Here is an 18,970-nt window from a genome sequence, read left to right on the forward strand (position 1 = left end):
TTCTGCAAGAAAGAAGGACTAAAGATTGTGAATAGTTCATTGCTACTAAATATAAAACTAACGCGGAATTTCGGCGTACATTTTATTGGATTCAATCATACATCCATACAACGACCGAAGTCGCACGATTTCACCTTACTTAGAACATAAAATAAACTATTACAATAAACATAGTAACAAAGAAGCTTCAATTTCTTGTTTATACAAAATTACGACAGCTACAGGAAAATTATACGGTCAGGGCGCTGAATTACTTTTTCTGTTTTTTCTTCAATTCTCTTTCTCTTAAAACTTCATCGGGTGGAGCAGACTGGAATAAACCCAGCTGCCTCATTCTTTCGAAATCTTCCCAAGGGTTATAAGTTCTAGAAAATTGAAACGAACTTAATTAATATACACGCAGCAGAGACGTTAATTTACGATGCTACATAAGAGATACCTACTTGTAGAATTCATCGTGTGCTTTATCAAATGGCTCGACCATGAATTTCTGCGCAGCATAACCAGCGACTCCGGACAAAAATATTGAAATGTAAATGTGTCGGTACAACCTTTTCGATTGATTGAAAGCCATATTAGGCTTGGCGATTTTCGCAACAGCCGACATTCCTGTAATAAGATGAGAGATTAATCAAATGAGATTTTCAGGTGATAACAAAACACTGTAACTTGGGTAAAAGAAAACTGATTCAAAAACTGTTCGTTGGAGTGTTTTCGTATTGTGAGGATGTTTAAAGACAATAATGAGAAGGAAAGTGAACGAAATCAAGAAATTTTTGGGTTAACTTTATCGTAATTTCGTCTTATCATTGGGAGTAAAATTTGACCTTTACAATACAGACATGTACGTGATTGATATCACAATAAAAAGTAAATCAAGTACTTTGTAAGTTGTAAAAAAGCGTACTTACTGATTAATCGTTCAATCCAACTAGAATAAATTCGTTTTTTACAGCACTTTAATCAACGCACCGTCAAATTTCTGATTTCCTCAAGCTCAAACTTTTGGGTTCTCAAAGAACAGAAGGTAAAAATAATTAATTTAGCCTGATGAAAAAACTCTTGTCAACGAAAAATTAGTTCCATTTTTGAAACTTGGTAGCGTTGTTGTCAATCAATTAACTATCGAGGTGGAATAATTGATTCTTTTTTGATTCTTTCATAATGGACGTTGAACTCCAATACGATCAATCGTTCTCAAAATCGTAATCGAATCTTTTAGTGAGAAAAAAAATTGCAGTGTTTTTTTATCAGTCAAAAGCTCTACTTTCGGTGTTTCACTTCGTGTTTTGATTTTTTTCATTTTGAAATTTGAAAGAAATGTAAAGCAAGTTGAGAGTGAAACACGAGCCAATACAATGTCAATAGCGAAAATGGAGATCCTCAAACTTTATCGAGCTTTGCTGAAGGAAAGCAGCAAGTTTTCCAATTATAATTTCAGGTAAATATTGCACTTTTCAATACGAAATTGAACTTTGCATCATGCAGTATGTGCAATAAGAATTAATGTGGTTAATTTCGATGTTTTTTTTGCGACAGAATGTATGCTTTGAGGAGAATAAAAAGCAGATTTAGAGAAAATCAGTTCCTCACCGATTCTGCGGAAATTGAGTCATGGTATAAAGATGGCCAGAAGAATTTAGATATTATTAAAAGACAGGTACGTTCAATCATCACCATTTGATGATATTTCGATATCTTCATTCAATAGCTAAATCGATCATTTTTTTCTTTCATTCAGGTGGTTATTAATGATTTGTACAAAGCTGAGAAATTGGTGATTGAAAATGAGAGATGAAGCACTGTATCTGTAGCATTTGTACGTGTGTTGTTCTTGTTAAGAGTATTTGTAAATATTAGTTGAATAAATTGTTGGATTTTTTGATAAGAAAATTCGTGTATTTTTTTTCAGTCGTCGAATTAGTTATGTGTAGAATGAGAAATTGTTATTCTGGTATTGTAGCTTTCTTGGTTCGCTATTAGAGCCTCATTCATTTTCAAAAAATTGATACAATGTAGTTGTAATGTAAATGATGAGAATAATTGATGTTCAAGTTTCGAATAATGATTAAAAAACTTAAGTTCGAGCTCGTCTTTACTCTTTAGGCCTAACTTCGAAGATTGGAAAAGCAAAAAAACGCTATTCCAGGGATCTAAAAATACATGTGGTAATCATTTTTTTCAATAAAATACTCGTTATGAGAAATAAACTTTAATCGTTGATGAAATTTTTAAAATGAAAATATTGCAACCCTTTAAATTACACAAACACAACTAGTGGAATGAAAAACAACCTGAACAGAATTGTATAAATGATATTTAAAAAAATAAACTTCTCTTAATAAACAATATGTCAAAATTAAACAAGTTTCAAAACGTTAAGCAGTTGAATTTTAGATTTTTATGTTTATGAACGTACGATGTTATCCTGATAAAAGTCAGCCAGGAACGGAACATGAAAAAATAAATCAAAATAGATCACAAAAAACTCGTACACAGAGATACCTAATATATAAAAGATATCGTTTGAAAAGCACAATTTATTGACTAGGAGGTTCGCTTGCTGTTGGAGACGATGTACTATTGGATTCTTTATTTTTTAATAGATAATCAGCTAAGAATCCTACAGGATCTGGAGGCCTAGAACGAATAACACAGACAGCATTAATTCGCAGGAAATATCTAAAGAATACTCTCATGTTATGGCTCAAGAGAATAAATGAATGATAAATTGTTCAATTTTACTACGGGTATCAGATATTTTAGAAAACTTTAAATCAAGTTACCTTTCTTTAACAAGTTCTGACAAAGCTGATAATAGCAAAGGAACCACGGTCTGATCGAGGTACTGACGAGTTGGTATAGAACGTACATCGGTTTGAACTTTTTTCGGTGGACTGGCACTACGTACTTCTTCTTTTTCAGACATTTTTACTACAAGGAGCTGTAAAAATAACGAATTTGATAAAGATTTATCGCCGTCCGGCAAAATGGTTATAATTTGTCAACGCAATCGAGGCTATAAACTACTCACATCTTTGAAAACTGGAAGTGAACGCTGGTTACTGGGAACCCTGGAAGATGGTGGACGTTGAATTTATAATAATTAATTTCACCGTTTAAGAAATAAATCAAAATGAAATGATCAATTTTTCGAACTTTTGCAGTTTTTCAAATCTTATCAAGCATCGAAGTGTTTTCAAATTCGAAGTAAACAAATAAATTTTCATTTTTTTTTGCCTGGTGAAAAAAATGAAAACTGCAATCGTTCTGTTTAAAAGCTTTTGATTGGTGCAAGTCAGGTAATGACTTTTTATCAACCAATCAAATCGCACAAATCAAAAAAATGAATCAGTGTTGACTCATCGTAGAAATCAAATGTACCAGAAGTGAAAAAATTTAAAAGTTGAATTTTTCAGCCAATTGGATGAAAACCGAGCAAAAAAATCGGAATTGTATGAAAAAATTCTTTGTAAAATTTATTTTTTTTTCAAGAAAGTTCAAGTTTTGGTTGATTTTTAAAATCATGTTTTCCAAAAAATGTTTAAAATGATTGAATAGTTTGCCAAATATTTTAATGTTTTGACTGAAGGCAACTCTGTTATTTTAATGACAATAATAAAAAAAGATAACGCGTTTCATTTTTTTCTTGATTCGTAAAATTTTATATCCCGTACCCCGTAGCTCAACCGTAGCTGTTAATTGACCATCACTCTATTCACTTTCGCCATGAGTGGAGTTGATTACGTCGTTTAGTATCTTTTCAGAAGCATTTCGGTGTATCAATTATAGTTGATAGTTTCGTAGTTTTAAAATTATTCGTAATGAAGTGTTTGGTGATCATTTTATCATGTTTGGTTGGTGTTCTTCTCACGGCTACCATTGGCGAGAAGGAGGATTTTCTCGTCGATCCACATTACACAAAATTCGACGATATGATCTCAATATTACGCGGCCTACAGCAGTTGCATCCTGATTTAGTGAAGGTGCATACGATCGGAAAATCCAGCCGTCAAAGAGATCTCTTAGCTATAGAAATAACCAACGGAGTAGAAAATCGTACACCTTTGAAACCTATGTTCAAATATGTGGCCAATATGCACGGCGATGAAGTAGTAGGATATCAGTTGATGATCTTCTTGGCTCAGTATCTAGTCAACAATTATGGACTTGTGGATCGAGTCACCAAACTCGTAAATACTACCGATATTTACCTTATGCCATCAATGAATCCGGATGGTTTTAATGAAGCTCATGTAAACTACATTTCATCTAATTCTCAATATTATGTATACTTCCGCCGATACATCTAATTGTGTGTGTGTGTATGTGTTTTGTAGGAAGGGTTATGCGATACTTATGATAATGTTGGAAGAGGAAATGCTCTTCATAAAGATTTAAACCGAGACTTCCCCGATGAACTTGCGCCTCCTCGTCCTACCAGTTTTTCAACTCGTCAGCCAGAAACTCAATACATGATGAAATGGATCGTGAACAACCCTTTCGTTTTATCTGGTAATCTTCATGGCGGAGCTATCGTCGCCAGTTACCCTTTCGATCGATCAAAGTGAGTATTTTTCACGTTACTTTCCCTACAAAAACCATTAAACGAAAGATCGATTATTATTATTATGTGTTTATGTTTATGGCAGCGTGTTGGATAATGTGAGTATGTGGCCTTTATCGATAATTTTTATTGCCCTGTTTAGAGGTAATAAAATTTCATTTTTATTGTTACCATTAATATCGGCATGTTTCTTTTTCTTGCGTAGTTCTTCGATACATTTACGCCCACCTGCGAGCAGTACGTCTCCGGATGAAGAAGTTTTCCAATATTTAGCCTTGACTTACTCCCTGAATCATCCAGAAATGAGAAATGGTAAAAAATGTAAAGGAGATGATCCCGCATTCCCTCATGGTATTACTAATGGAGCAGCATGGTATGAGTTGACCGGTACGTATCAGTGGAATCTTCAATCCTACGATGAGAATTGAGTAATAAAGTCGTCGTTTTTTTTTAGGAGGCATGCAGGATTACAATTACTTCCATTCGAATTGTTTCGAAATCACATTGGAGTTGAGTTGTTGCAAATATCCGCCTCATGAAGATTTACCAGATTATTGGAAAAATAATAAAGAATCCCTCTTGGCTTATATCGAAGCTTCACATATGGGAATCAAAGGTGCGTACTGTATCATCTTAGAATGACGATGAACAATTCGTCATTATTAACAAAGTTTAACGAATTATTTCACCTAGGCTTTGTTGCTGATAAAAGTGGTTATTTCATTCCGAAAGCGACGGTAATTGTGGAAGGTATAAATCACAACGTATCTACGAACGAGAAAGGAGAATATTGGCGTCTTTTAGTCAACGGAACTTACAACGTATACGCCGTAGCTCCTGGGTAATTTTTATTCAGTTCTTATAACCGAGTTGTGTATACTAGAGAATACCTTAACTTGATATTTATTTCAGTTACCATCCTACGCCGAAACGTTCCATCACCGTCGAAAATCAGAAACTTCGAGCTAAAGTGGTAAATTTCACTTTAACGAAAATCCTCGAGAGTCCCCCAGGTAATTCCAATTAAGGACTAGTGGGTTATCTTAGCACATCTGTACAGCTGTTTATCGTTACACTGCTTTTTTATTTTCGAACAAAGTATAAAGTATTATACACTCGTATTTAGGATCAAATCCATGACGTCAATTTGCTCAGTTTTGCTTTAGGTATTTTTTATAAACGCGTTGAGACAATTGTTTTTGTTGCATTGGATATACTTTTTTTTTATTTTAATAAATATGTGATATTCGTGTTGTTGGATTTATTGATAAATATCAATATGGGGTTATTTTTATAAGCTTCGCTTCGATCGATTGAAATTCGCAAATTTTGGTTTAGCATCAGCTTTGGGAAATTGAGCGTTTAAATTAATCCTGTTTGATTTATTCGAATCGAATATATTACGTTCAAGGTTTGGTCAAGGACGTAATAAATATGTGCCGTTTTTGTTTACTTTTTGCTCATGCCATACCGGTCTGGTTTATTTAGCATCCATGTGGTTAGATTTTAAAGTTGCTACCTATCGTTAAAACGTGATAGTTCATCTTCGATAATATTATTCGTATTGTCGTCATAATGAATAAACACGACCGGATTAGAGAAACGTGTTTCTTTGGCCGGAAATTCTAAACATGTCTGTCTCTGTATTCTGCTACTACAAATGATAAAGTAACGACTAAGTCGTATACTAAATCGAATAAAATCTTTTAACGAAAAAAAAAAAATTCTTCGAATTCGAATCTAATTTGTATAGACAATTTAAACGACGAAAGTTTGCATATCTATTTATCAAATATTTTAAAAATCAACATTTCCTAAATTCAATTCTCACATTCAACAATTCGTAAATGACTCGACAATTTCTCGAAACTCATCAGTGGGATTTTACCATGAATCAGTACGTAATCTCATTGAAGCACGAATCGCTCGATTCAAATACTATCGATCGATTTAATTTTTGGAAAGCAACGAAAAATCTCAAATCAGAATACGTAAAAACAACTTATTTGCAAAAATTGCGATAAGAAGCGAATAAACACGAGATAATGCATTATCACATAATTTCCAAGTCGAAAAAAAATCGGGACGCGCAGTCATGCATATCGTTTTAAGTACTTTCTAAAAATCGTTTCGATATGTTTTTGCGAACAATTTACTCAATAATTATCCTTTTTGGAACAGGACTGGAAGTGAATACAGAGCTGTCACCCATTGACCAATATGGCTTCCTTGTGCCGATTGAATTCAAGTACCATTCTTACGAAGAAATGGAAAAATTGTTGCTTGTCTTGGAGAACAGTTACCCCAATATTACTCGTTTGTATTCGATTGGTAAAAGTGTAGAAGGTAGGAAGCTTCTAGTTTTGGAAATCTCGGATCATCCAGGACATCATGAACCAGGTATTTCATTTGGTTAATTATTTCTTAGTGGAATTCTATAATAATAGCGAAGATGTGACATTGTTTGTATTACTATTCTATGTAAATGTCCCAGGTGAACCTGAATTCAAGTATATTGCCAATATGCACGGTGATGAGGCAGTTGGACGAGAATTACTTATATACCTAGCTGAATATCTGTGCCAAAATTATGGCACTGATGATAGAATCACTCGTCTAGTCAATACCACTAGGATTCATCTGATGCCGTCTTTGAATCCGGATGGTTTTGAAAAATCCACCGAAGGTGAGAAAAAAATCATAAAATTTACTTTACCTATCTATTTGATAAGTGCAAAATGTCAATGATTATTGATTTTTTGTTATTTTGAAGGTGATTGCGATGGACATGGAAATCGAACTAGAACAAATGCTCATGATGTTGATATCAATAGAAATTTCCCAGATCGGTTTAGGAAAATTCAGGTAATACCACCGCAAAAAGTGCTCTAAATATCGAATTTGGCTTAGTTTTTGCAGCTCAAAAAATTCAGCTCAGAATGACTCGGGTCTCAATTTTTTTTACAAAAATGTATTTTGAGCCTTTTTCAAAAATTTTGAGCTCAAAATCAACTTGGCTATTTTTTGCGCCGGATTTACTTTTCTGCCAATGTGACAGATTCAGGGAAAAATCAATTAATTACCTAAGTAATTCCTGTAAAATTTTCAAAAAAGACTTGATATTTTTTCAGATTTTTTCTTCAATTTGGAATTACAGACATGGAGTTAATTTGAGCAAAAAACGTATCCATGATTAAAAACTTGATTTAAAACTTTTCTTGAAGAGAAAACTTTACACCCGTTTTGAGTCAGATTTTTGGAATTTTAAAGAATATGTCCTACGAACTATTTTTCAACGAAAGTGTATTTTGAAGACTTTTGAGGAATTTTGAGCTCAGAATTGGATTATGAATTTTGAAGTTTTGAAAAACATATCATTACAACTTTTCAAAATGGGTTGAAGTTTTGTGAGAAGTTCAAATTCAAATTTTTTGGCGAAAATGTATTTTGAGCATTTTTTGGAGAATTTTAAGCCTGAGATTGACTCATAATTTTTTAGGATTTTTGAAAAATGTACCATATAACCTCATTTATGATCCATAAAAATGGGTTAGAATTTCGTGAGAAACTGAAATGTTTCGCTGAAGATGTATTCGGAGCGTTTTTGAGGAGTTTTTGAGCCCAAAATTTGGTCAAGATTTCCGAAATTATGGAAAAAAGTGCAATGCAACCTATCAAAATAAGTTGAAATTTCAAGACTCCTCTTCTAATTGTAAGAATGAAGTTTCAAATCAAGGATATGTTTTTGCCTAAACTAATGCAATGCTTACAAAGGAACCTCTTGAGATGTCACACTCCGATTTGAACGGGACCGCGATTTTTGGAAAGAGCATAGTCTAAAACCCCCAAAACCAAATTTTCAGCTGCCCAAGTTCATATTTTCGATTTTTGGCGATTTTTTGAAAATTCAAAATTGACTGTTTTTGGCGATTTATGCTTTTTTTTTCAAAAAGTACGTACTTGATCAGTAAAAATGGTCAAAATAAGTTCCAAAACTAAACTACCCAAATCCAAATTTTACCGTTTCCAGCCATTCTGGAGCCTCCAGCGCAATTTTTCAATTTCTCCAGAATTTTGAATTTGCTCCAGAAGGCGTGAATATGAAGTTGGGCAGCTAAAAATTGAGTTGTATATTACACTCGACCCGTTTAACGAGTTTATCCACATTTGAGCCAATTTTGGGAGTGACACCTCAAGAGTGGTTTTTTGAGGTGTCACTCTCGCTCCAAAACGGCTGGAAATGGTAGAGAATTTGCGCTCCGAGGGTTAGTTCTTGAAGAAATATAGCGATTCGCACAAATTTAAAAAAATTTCCTCACAAACGGTTATCTTTTGATTTTTTGGATTTTTAAATTTTGAAAAAAGCTGGTCAAAAAACCACTCTTGAGGTGTCACTCTCAAAATCGGCTCAAATGTGGATAAACTCGTTAAACAGATCGAGTGTAATATACAACTCGATTTTTAGCTGCCCAACTTCATATTCACGCCTTCTAGAGCAAATTCAAAATTCTGGAGAAATTGAAAAATCGCGCTGGAGGCTCCAGAATGGCTGGAAATGGTAAAATTTGGATTTGGGTAGTTAATATTATAGTTTTAAGACTTATTTTGACCATTTTTACTGATCAAGTACGTACTTTTTTTTAAAAAAAAGCATAAATCGCCAAAAACAGTCAATTTTGAATTTTCAAAAATTCGCCAAAAATCGAAAAATGAACTTAGGCAGCTGAAAATTTGGTTTCGGGGGTTTTAGACTATGCTCTTTCCAAAAATCGCGGTCCCGTTCAAATCGGAGTGTGACACCTCAAGAGGTTCCCTTGTTAGAAGTTAGAATTTCAAATTTAAAAAAAAGTCTGACAAAAAATATCAGAGAAATATTTTTGAAAACTTGACATAATTTTAGCAATTTATTGGTTTTTTTTTCAAGTTTTTAAAAGTCACTCAAATACAAATGTTCATTGATTTTCTTTTTCAAGTTCGTAAAAGTTGGACTTGCCTAGTGCCTAATATTTTAAAAGTATAAGTATCTACTTCATTGTTACTCAATCAATTGTGATATTTCTGATCTCAAAATTCTTCAAAACTGCGTCAAAAAAGTTTTGATATAAATTTTTTTTCTCTGTCGAAATTTTAACACAGATTTACCCTCATCCTTTTTCAAAAATTCCAAAAATCATGAACCGACTTTAGGTTAATTTTTTTTAAAAATCCTCCAAAATGGATTTTTGTTGAAATATTTGAATTTCTCACAAAATTTTAACTGATTTTGATGGGTCATATGACACATTTTTAAAATATTCCAAAAATCATGGTCTAATTTTCAGCTCAAAATTTCTCAAAAATGCTTAAATTACATTTTTGTCAAAATATTAGTTTTTTTCGCGAAATTTTGACCCATTTTGATGGGTCACAAGGTCCCTTTTGAATGATTGTAAAACGATTCATTTTTGCTCATAATTGAAGGGGGTGTGAGCCGCGTGACTTTGAAATACGACTGCCTAGTGCCTACAGAAAACCTACCTACTGAATTTTTGAACCACTGTAGACTAGTTCTTTAAATCACGAGAAGTTTTTTGTAGAAAATTAGGTGCATATTCTATTTTAAAATTGAAATTGAAAAATTGCAGGAAAAATTGGAACCAGAAACTGAAGCTGTTATTGGATGGCTGAAGAAATATCCATTTGTTTTAAGCGCCAATATCCACGGAGGAGCTTTAGTAGCCAATTATCCTTACGACGAAAATGCTCCTGGAGAAGGAAATGGACCAAATTATACTCCTGATAACAAAGTGTTCCAAATGCTATCTCGTTCTTACGCTGATGTATGTACTAATTTTTAGAACGCCGTTGTCCCGCGTTCTACTTGTATAAAACTCATATTTCGTTTTCATTTTCAATTAATTCGAGTTTCTGTCTTTCAATTCAGGTTCATCCTCGGATGGAAAAAGAATTATGTTACAGAAAAGACGGAAATACATTCGATCACGGTATCGTAAACGGTGCCAAATGGTATTCGGTTGAAGGAGGTATGCAAGATTATAATTACATCAATACCAATTGTATGGAGATTACTTTAGAAGTCAGTTGCTGTAAATATCCGAATAGAACCAAACTACCCGGATTTTGGAAAGATAATCGCGAATCTTTGATGAAATACATGGAACAAGTAACTACCCTACAAAGAAAACTAATCAGTTATAAATGAGCTCATTCAGTCGATACAAATATTTTATCGTTTACGATTTGATTCACAGGTCCATCGAGGAGTATCAGGATTCGTATTCGATTCCATAGGTGATCCCATACCTGACGTTAGTGTTAAAGTCAAAGATAACGATCACGTTGTGAAAACAGCCGAAAATGGAGACTATTGGAGGATATTAACGCCCGGCAAATACTTCATATCTTACACCAAAGAAGGGTAAATTTACTAATCTTTCGAAAAACGAATCACAATATTGAAGACGAGTTCTCGTAATTCATCTCATTTGTTCACCAACGTTTACAGATTCGAAACTGACTCAAGAATGGTCACCGTTAGCGACGAAACAATCTCAGTCATCGTAAATGTAACTTTAACCGTAGCTAATTCGTTACATATATCGCAACAAAACGCCAACAATCACACCCAACCTGCTAAAGTATCGGATGATAATTTACCTAGCGAAGGTACAATGACCCAAGTGAACCAGGGTCCTACCCATATGGTATTACATCCTGGCGAATACGTTCCTACGATTTCGAACGAAAAACTACCCAGTTACACTTCCAAAGATGGATTTTACATGCTATTCGAAAGTAAAGAAAGAGGATTATCCGTCGCTATGGAACAATTCACTTATAAAGCTGATACCGGATCCACTCGAGATGATATCACTTCTTTGAGAATATCGAAAGTGGTAAGTGTTTTTGGGTTTTTTCCTCATTGTACCTCATCTACAGCGGTCTAAAAAGTGTTGGTTTTCAGGTCGGTGAACCGGAAGAAGCGAAATTCCGTATTGGTGTTTTCGGTGGTCTTTACGCTACCGAGCCTCAAACCAGAGAATTCTTATCAGTTATTTTGGGTGACTTGGAACATCAGTACATGTATAAGAATAAAAAAGCACTAGAAGTATTATCGTCATCGGTTATAGAACTTATTCCCTTGTTTGATCATAAACTTGATCCGACCAAGACGCAAAAAGATTGCTATACAACTAGTCCGGGAGAGTTTCCTGCGCCTTTATTGATCGCTACTGATCGTCGTAATGAAAATATTGTCGCTAGAATGATGTGGAATATTGTTCAAACCAGGCATTTCGATTTGGTGGTGATTTTAGAAGGCGGAGGATATTTGTTGAGGTAAGAGACAAGTTTTATTAGATTATTTTTTACGTGTTAAAGTTATTGTGTATGATCTAAATTTTTTATTTGAGCTAAATCTCTATTGTTTTGATATTTTTATCGTGGTCTATTTGATAATTTTCAGAACGCCGAAAGAAAACTCAACGAAACATTACATCTCATCTTCGTTTTATTCGTCGTTAACCAAAAACTCTCATATTCAAAATTTAACTTCAAATCTGTGCCCTCAAAGTCAAGATGTAAGGATCACCGATCTGAAGCAAAACGTTCTAGATAAATTTCAAAATATACTGCTAACTAAGGCTGTAAGTAAACCTCAAAGATTTATTATAGCCAATTTTCATTACGGTTGCATTAAAGATGGGACATTTTTTTTTTCTAAATCATAGGTTAGCTTTGGTGTCTCCTGTTGTAATTACGTTAAGCCATCACAGTACGAAGTAGAAACTCGCCAAGCATTGAATGCATTTAGAGAATTACTCGCTTCGTCGGTGCAAGGTGATTAGAAATGAATATTCATCATTATCGTGTATTAAATCAATCCTTTTATACAATAATTAATTACGAAAAATTGATACGATCATCAGGTATTCGAGGAAGAGTTCAGAACCATATTAATTTACCATTGCGAAACGCTCAAGTAACTGTCAAAGGATTCGATGATTTGATCAAAGTGTCCGGTAACGATGCTGTATTTAAAATTAACCTTCCTCCAGGAACATATCAACTCCAAGTAAACAATTACGAATACTTAAAGAAATAAGAATACCTACTCATAAAGAAATAAAACTGACCTCTGTTGTTTGTTTCAGGTTTCCAACTTTTTGTACGATAACTATAATGTTAACGTTACTGTCAACGCTCACGAAATAACCTATCTTAATGTTACTCTGACGACGAAAAATCTCTCACTTCCGAGTAAAACTCAGATCACCGGTATTTGCATTTTTAGCTACACGAATGTTACTTACTCGTTTTTTCATCATTAATACCTGTTGAACTATTTTCTCAGGATATATATTCGATATGAATAATCTCGGAATTAAAAATGCCGAAGTTATCGTTAAAGGAATTACTGAAACGAAGACTCGCGACGATGGATCGTACACGTTGGAATTATCACCTGGTATGTAACTGATGCCTGCCTTCCTTGATATGTGATCACTCTAATTGATCGGTTCACTAATCAACAAATTATACGGTTTAGGTTACTACGAAATACAAGCTGTTCGAGAAGGATATTCTCAAATTTTGAAAAATGTCAGAGTACAATCTGGATCACAAAAATTAATGTTCCAGTTGAGCAAGAATACTCACATAATGCAACTTCCCAGACCGTTGTTTTTACTAGCTGCAGGTGAATTACCCACTCAACACCAACATGTTTCCTTCTTATTCTTAAACACCCATGTTTGAAGCTTACATCGAATAATTTAATTCTTTTTGTAGGTGTTTTCGGTATTATATTCATCGGCTGTGTTCTATACATGTATACGAGTTACTGTGGCAAAGACAGTTATAGCGATGGCGTTAAATTTAAACCCCTTTCGCAAAAAGACAGCGTTTTGTTACTTGATGACGATGATAAAGAATTGTTTGGAGAGCAAGGTAAGAATTTAAGAAATTTAAAAAAAAAATAATGTTACATGTGCGCATTGCATTACAGCCTATCATGATTTCAAGATTGGGGTGAGATTGATCACAAAATCCATTTTGGTACCCTAGGAGTCCAAATCCATAAAATATTTCGCATGTCTGATGTATTTTGTTTTGGCCTGGCTGTATTTATGACCATCTCAGCCGGAGGGATTTCAACAAAATTTGCTAAAATTCAGATCTCAAAAATAATGACCCGATTTTCGGCTTAAAATTCCTCAAAAAAGTTCATAATACATTTTTGTCATAATATTAGATTTTTTCGTGAAATTTTGACTCATGTTGATGGGTCGCTGTCCCTTTTGAATGATTGTAAAACAATTCATTTGGCGTTGGATTAGAGTGGTTTGAATCAAGATAATCTTGACTCAAAATTCCACGATGTCCAAATTTTCTAAAACTTTTGGCTTTAGCTTCTAATAGAAAAAAATGTACTGTACAATTGTGGTGATAACCAAAAAAAAAGGAGAAAACTAGAAAGTAAAAATTGAAAAAAAACTGAAAATGAAACTAAACCACATAATTATGCAAGAAATCACAAAGAAACCGGAAAAATAAAACATTTGGCTAAATTTTAACTTTTCAATCATACAGCTTGGTTAGCTTTTGGCTTTCAAAAATCTCTAAAAATTTGTAATTGCGGAAACTTTCCAGAAAGTTATAGGTACTGGAAATTTATATTTCTTCAAAATCTGAGGTGACCCACGTGTACTTATTTTGAAAAAATTTCAGTTTGGAAATATTATTTATCAACTACAACAAACTAATAAATTTCCAAGTACATATTTACAAATTTTTGAAATTTTCTTTCATTTTAAACAATTTTATCAATATTTTGCATAAATTAAACTTTTTTTTTACAATTTTCTCCCCATTTACAATAATTTTTCTTCATAAATTTTCTTGGGAATTCATGGATTTGAAAGTTTCCAGTTTTTCCCATAAATTTCCGGAAACTTTTCTATCATCTCTAGTAAAAATCGTCAGCTTTTAGCTATCAACTTTTCAATTTTCATCACTGCTTTTAGCTATAGAGCTTCGAAATTTCAGCTTTTGGCTAAAATATTTCCAACTTAAAACTTGAAAATCACTGTTCGTTTGAAATGAAATTCAAAGATCAAAATTGAAAAATAAAATAAAGATTTTTTCTGAAAAATTGACAAGCGTCTCGTATTTGGAGTCGAAACTCAGGCTTCAAAAGCATAGCTTATTTTCGGTTTTATGGGTGATCAGAAAAAAATGGGAAGTATTTCTTTTCAAAGTGTAAGTTCACAGGTACAATTTGAAAAAAATTATTTTCCTCATCTTTAAAAAAAAATTAATACCTATGGTTTAAACTCTTTCTGTTGACAAATCACGACCTTGGTAATTTTTCTATTTGAGATGAGGAGGCATTTTTTTGAAAAATTGTATCCTCTTTGAATAAAAATATTTCTACGTTTTTTTTTTTTTTATTAATGAAAATAAAAAACTTGTTTTAATAGAAAAGTGCACAAATTCGGCGTAACATATCTACTAACAAGGGAACCTCTTGAGGTGTCACACTCCGATTTGAACGGGACCGCGGTTTTTGGAAAGAGCATAGTCTAAAACCCCCAAAACCAAATTTTCAGCTGCCCAAGTTCATTTTTCGATTTTTGGCGAATTTTTGAAAATTCAAAATTGACTGTTTTTGGTGATTTATGCTTTTTTTTTATAAGTACGTACTTGATCAGTACACCTGGTCAAAATAAGTCCCAAAACCAATATTAATCACCCAAATCCAAATTTCACCATTTCCAGCCATTCTGGAGCCTCCAGCGCGATTTTTCAATTTCTCCAGAATTTTGAATTTGCTCCACATTTGAGCCGATTTTGAGAGTGACACTCCAAAAACGGCTTTTTGACCAGCTTTTTTCAAAATTAAAAAATCCAAAAAATCAAAAGTTTCCCAATTGTGTGGAAATTTTTGAAATTTTCGCGAATCGCTGTATTTTGTCCGTAACTAACCCCCCAAAATCAAAATTTTACAATTTCCAGCCATTCTGGAGCCTCCAGCGCAATTTTCAATTTCTCCAGAATTTTGAATTTTCTCCAGAAGGCGTGAATATGAAGTTGGGCAGCTAAAAATCGAGTTGTATATTACACTCGACTTGCTTAACGAGTTTATCCACATTTGAGCCGATTTTGAGAGTGACACCTCAAGAGTGGTTTTTTGAGGTGTCACTTTCGCTCCAAAACGACTGGAAATGGTAGAATTTGCGCTCCGGCGGTTAGTTCTTGAAGAAATACAGCGATTCGCACAAATTTCAAGAATTTCCTCACAAACGGTTATCTTTTAATTTTTTGGATTTTTTAATTTTGAGAAAAGCTGGTCAAAAAACCACTCTTGAGGTGTCACTCTCAAAATCGGCTCAAATGTGGATAAACTCGTTGAACAGATCGAGTGTAATATACAACTCGATTTTTAGCTGCCCAACTTCATATTCACGCCTTCTGGAGCAAATTCAAAATTCTGGAGAAATTGAAAAATCGCGCTGGAGGCTCCAGAATGGCTGGAAATGGTAAAATTTGGATTTGGGTAGTTAATATTAGTTTTAAGACTTATTTTGACCATTTTTACTGATCAAGCAAAAACGTACTTTTTTTAAAAAAAGCATAAATCGCCAAAAACAGTCAATTTTGAATTTTCAAAAATTCGCCAAAAATCGAAAAATGAACTTAGACAGCTGAAAATTTGGTTTCGGAGGTTTTAGACTATGTTCTTTCCAAAAATCGCGGTCCCGTTCAAATCGGAGTGTGACACCTCAAGAGGTTCCCTTGTAAGTACATGTTCATCTTTTTCTTGAATCTCGAATCATCATTTAAATATTATTTTCCACAGTGCATCCCGCAGTTGTGCAGCCGTATTATGACGATAGCGATATTAGTTACGAAAGTGACTCATCCGAAGATATAATTATGATACAAAAACCAAGCGCTGATGAATTTCTCCCAAGATAGTGGTATCATTTACATATAATTGAAAGGCCTCGCCTGAAAAAGGTACGATATCCTAAACATTCTTTCGTTTTTTATGAATTTTCATAACTTGTATTTATTTCCTAACTTGATATTTTGTAATGTGTGTGTGTGTGTGTACTGAGTACATTGTATAAGGTTAGAGCTCAATTATAGGTTACTTTTTCAGAAACGAAACTAAGTTTAATGTCGAAGGAAGAAAATGCAGTAGTTTGTTAGGAATGAGCTAAAAACGAACTCGTTTTTTAAAATCCAGTTGTACATACAGCGAGTGTAAAAAAAACGTCGGTGTAATTTTTAAAAAAGCCAAGGATTGAGAAAAAAGGTCGAAATTTAGAGAAATTTTAATTATTGCATTTTTACTTTCGATTATTGGTCCAACTGAACTTTAACTGTTTAACCTGGTGAAGCAACGATAGAAGGATGTAGGTAATCTAGAGAGGAATTTATTTCGCTGCTTAAAGATTACTCATTCGACTCGTAGGGCTATTATTTTCACTGGCTCATTTTAGAAACTTGAGTCATCATTGAGCTCTAATCTTACGTGTTTTTGGATGTTACCAGTTTAGTGAAATTGTTTTCTATTATTTATGTATTAATTCATTTCCGAGTTTTGATAACTTGATAAGACTTAATTAAGTGAGCACGTTACATGCATGTTGAGCTTAAATGAAAATGATATCATTAAATTACATGTATCGCACCTTTGGTTAGAGTATGCAGATTACACTTGAAAAAAATCAAGTTCTCTAATTTCATAATTTTGATGGTCTGATTTACATACATTTGAATACTTAAATAAGTAAATGAAAGTAACGAAATTTTTTCAAGTGTTTCTCCAATTGTTTCAAAAGTGCGACATTATACTTTGGCTTTAATTATAATTTAATCGCAATTAATACCTACTTTTACACGGAATCGATGCATTTAAGCATTTATCATGTTTCCACATACCTAATTTTGTACTTTTTTTGTGCTACATATCAAATACCTATTTTAAGTCTCGCCCTCCTTCTCCAAGAACTCCCTTTACTCCTTAAGTACTAAATTTACATTTTTTTCCAAAGAATAAGTATCTTTAAAACAAACATCACGATTGTTGTGCGTCGTAAAAATAGGATTTGTTTGGTTTTTTCTTTTTTTTTCGGTAAACGTTGTAATATCCTAATGATCCGTATTTAACAAACCAGTTTCTTGTTAATGCAAACCTATTAACGATTTTATCACTTTTAGTATAATTATACCTTGTCATTAATCTGGCATTAATGCGTTAATTATTTCGGTTTAGCTGAAAATTTAACTATTGGATTTTTATTAACGATCGAAATAAATCGAAAATCTACAGAAAAGTATTACTAAAGGTTGGCTACGAGCTGTTTATGGTGGAATTGAATAAATAACAATGTGTATTTTATACCATAATCTGTATATTGTTTTGATTTTTGTTGTCTTACGTGTTCGTGTGTTTTTACAGTAATTTTTCGTTAATAGTAATTTAACTGTGATAATCTTATTGATAAAAATCATCCCATTGTATTATGATTATTTGATCGATTTGTATTATAAATGTGAAATATAATGACGTGAATTTTTTCATTGTATTGTGAATGTGATTCATCTTATTGTGAGTCATATACTTACACCGTTTTTCTTTCGTTTTCTTTTTTATCTAAGGTATTCCTCAAATCATAGTTTACAAATTCCATTTCCAAGTTTGTTCGATGCAATGGGAATTTCGATTTCCATGTTTAGAAAGCAAGCCATTGTTAAGATGACATTTTATCTATAGTAATATTTCCTCTGAATGTGGCTCGTGGTGGAGGTGTTCGATGTTCATCGAATGCGATATAATTTACTCCATTTCACAGACATAAGACCATAATAAAACGAAATTCTTAACTTATGAGTAAAATCGATGTGTCATGTACGTGAAATGAATCGTGAGAAAAATTATAGGTACGATTGTGCATGTAAAAAGTTTTCTTTTTTTGCGAGTAGAGTTTCAAATAATATCCATAGGTAGTCATAGAAAACCTGCAGAACTTAGGCTGGAATATTTCTACTCGAATATTATCATCGAGTTTAAATTTACAAAAAGTAAACATAATATTTTCTAGGTGAAATGTTATATATTTTGGTGAATAAAAATTCATCATCTTTTTACGCTCTAAAAGAGAAATTCAATTAACGAGATAAAGAACGGAGATAATTCTTCTTTTTTCTATCAAACAACAACACTCGACGAGATTTTCATCGACGTTAAAGAAAATGCTGCGAAGCAACGATTATCATTTCATTTTCATCTACTAAATAATTCACGAAAACAAAATGTATAATAGAGGAAAAAAATTATTTTTCGAATAAAAAATCGACATTTTTTTCTCGACAAAATCGACCATCAGTGTT

The 18,970-nt window shown here is 33.1% G+C and overlaps 3 protein-coding genes and 1 long non-coding RNA gene across 5 annotated transcripts; 2 read left to right on the forward strand and 2 right to left on the reverse strand.

Moving 5' to 3' along the window:
• Positions 1-68: 68 nt before the first annotated feature.
• On the reverse strand, positions 69-1,068 carry LOC135838540 (uncharacterized). The gene is made up of 3 exons (XR_010557428.1): positions 912-1,068; positions 444-609; positions 69-365 (listed from the first exon to the last, which is right to left on the reverse strand). It is a non-coding gene; the product is annotated as an uncharacterized LOC135838540 (long non-coding RNA).
• A 171-nt stretch (positions 1,069-1,239) lies between these two features.
• bcn92 (LYR motif-containing protein bcn92) lies at positions 1,240-1,893 on the forward strand. The gene is made up of 3 exons (XM_065354212.1): positions 1,240-1,441; positions 1,540-1,660; positions 1,742-1,893. Exons 1-3 carry the CDS (start codon positions 1,359-1,361, stop codon positions 1,796-1,798), a joined length of 261 nt encoding a protein of 86 aa, XP_065210284.1. The 5' UTR covers positions 1,240-1,358; the 3' UTR covers positions 1,799-1,893.
• A 303-nt stretch (positions 1,894-2,196) lies between these two features.
• Positions 2,197-3,219, reverse strand: LOC135838539 (protein dpy-30 homolog). Its single transcript, XM_065354213.1, has 3 exons — positions 3,035-3,219; positions 2,787-2,944; positions 2,197-2,640 (listed from the first exon to the last, which is right to left on the reverse strand). Exons 2-3 carry the CDS (start codon positions 2,927-2,929, stop codon positions 2,541-2,543), a joined length of 243 nt encoding a protein of 80 aa, XP_065210285.1. The 5' UTR covers positions 2,930-2,944; positions 3,035-3,219; the 3' UTR covers positions 2,197-2,540.
• A 412-nt stretch (positions 3,220-3,631) lies between these two features.
• On the forward strand, positions 3,632-18,158 carry LOC135841097 (carboxypeptidase D-like). 2 transcript variants are annotated; one of them, XM_065357899.1, is made up of 23 exons: positions 3,632-4,256; positions 4,341-4,567; positions 4,773-4,954; positions 5,022-5,183; positions 5,261-5,408; positions 5,480-5,580; positions 6,749-6,967; positions 7,062-7,253; positions 7,341-7,432; positions 10,192-10,386; positions 10,491-10,730; positions 10,819-10,985; positions 11,073-11,463; positions 11,532-11,905; positions 12,033-12,213; positions 12,298-12,406; positions 12,496-12,641; positions 12,721-12,844; positions 12,921-13,034; positions 13,116-13,265; positions 13,358-13,516; positions 16,428-16,588; positions 17,853-18,158. In XM_065357899.1, exons 1-22 carry the CDS (start codon positions 3,825-3,827, stop codon positions 16,544-16,546), a joined length of 4,224 nt encoding a protein of 1,407 aa, XP_065213971.1. In that variant the 5' UTR covers positions 3,632-3,824; the 3' UTR covers positions 16,547-16,588; positions 17,853-18,158. The 2 variants fall into 2 exon arrangements, with proteins under 2 accessions (XP_065213971.1, XP_065213969.1); XM_065357897.1 differs by having other exon boundaries at positions 16,428-18,158.
• The last annotated feature ends 812 nt before the right edge of the window (positions 18,159-18,970 follow it).

Source organism: Planococcus citri, chromosome 3 (assembly GCF_950023065.1).
Source record: "Planococcus citri chromosome 3, ihPlaCitr1.1, whole genome shotgun sequence".
Lineage (NCBI taxonomy): Eukaryota > Metazoa > Arthropoda > Insecta > Hemiptera > Pseudococcidae > Planococcus > Planococcus citri.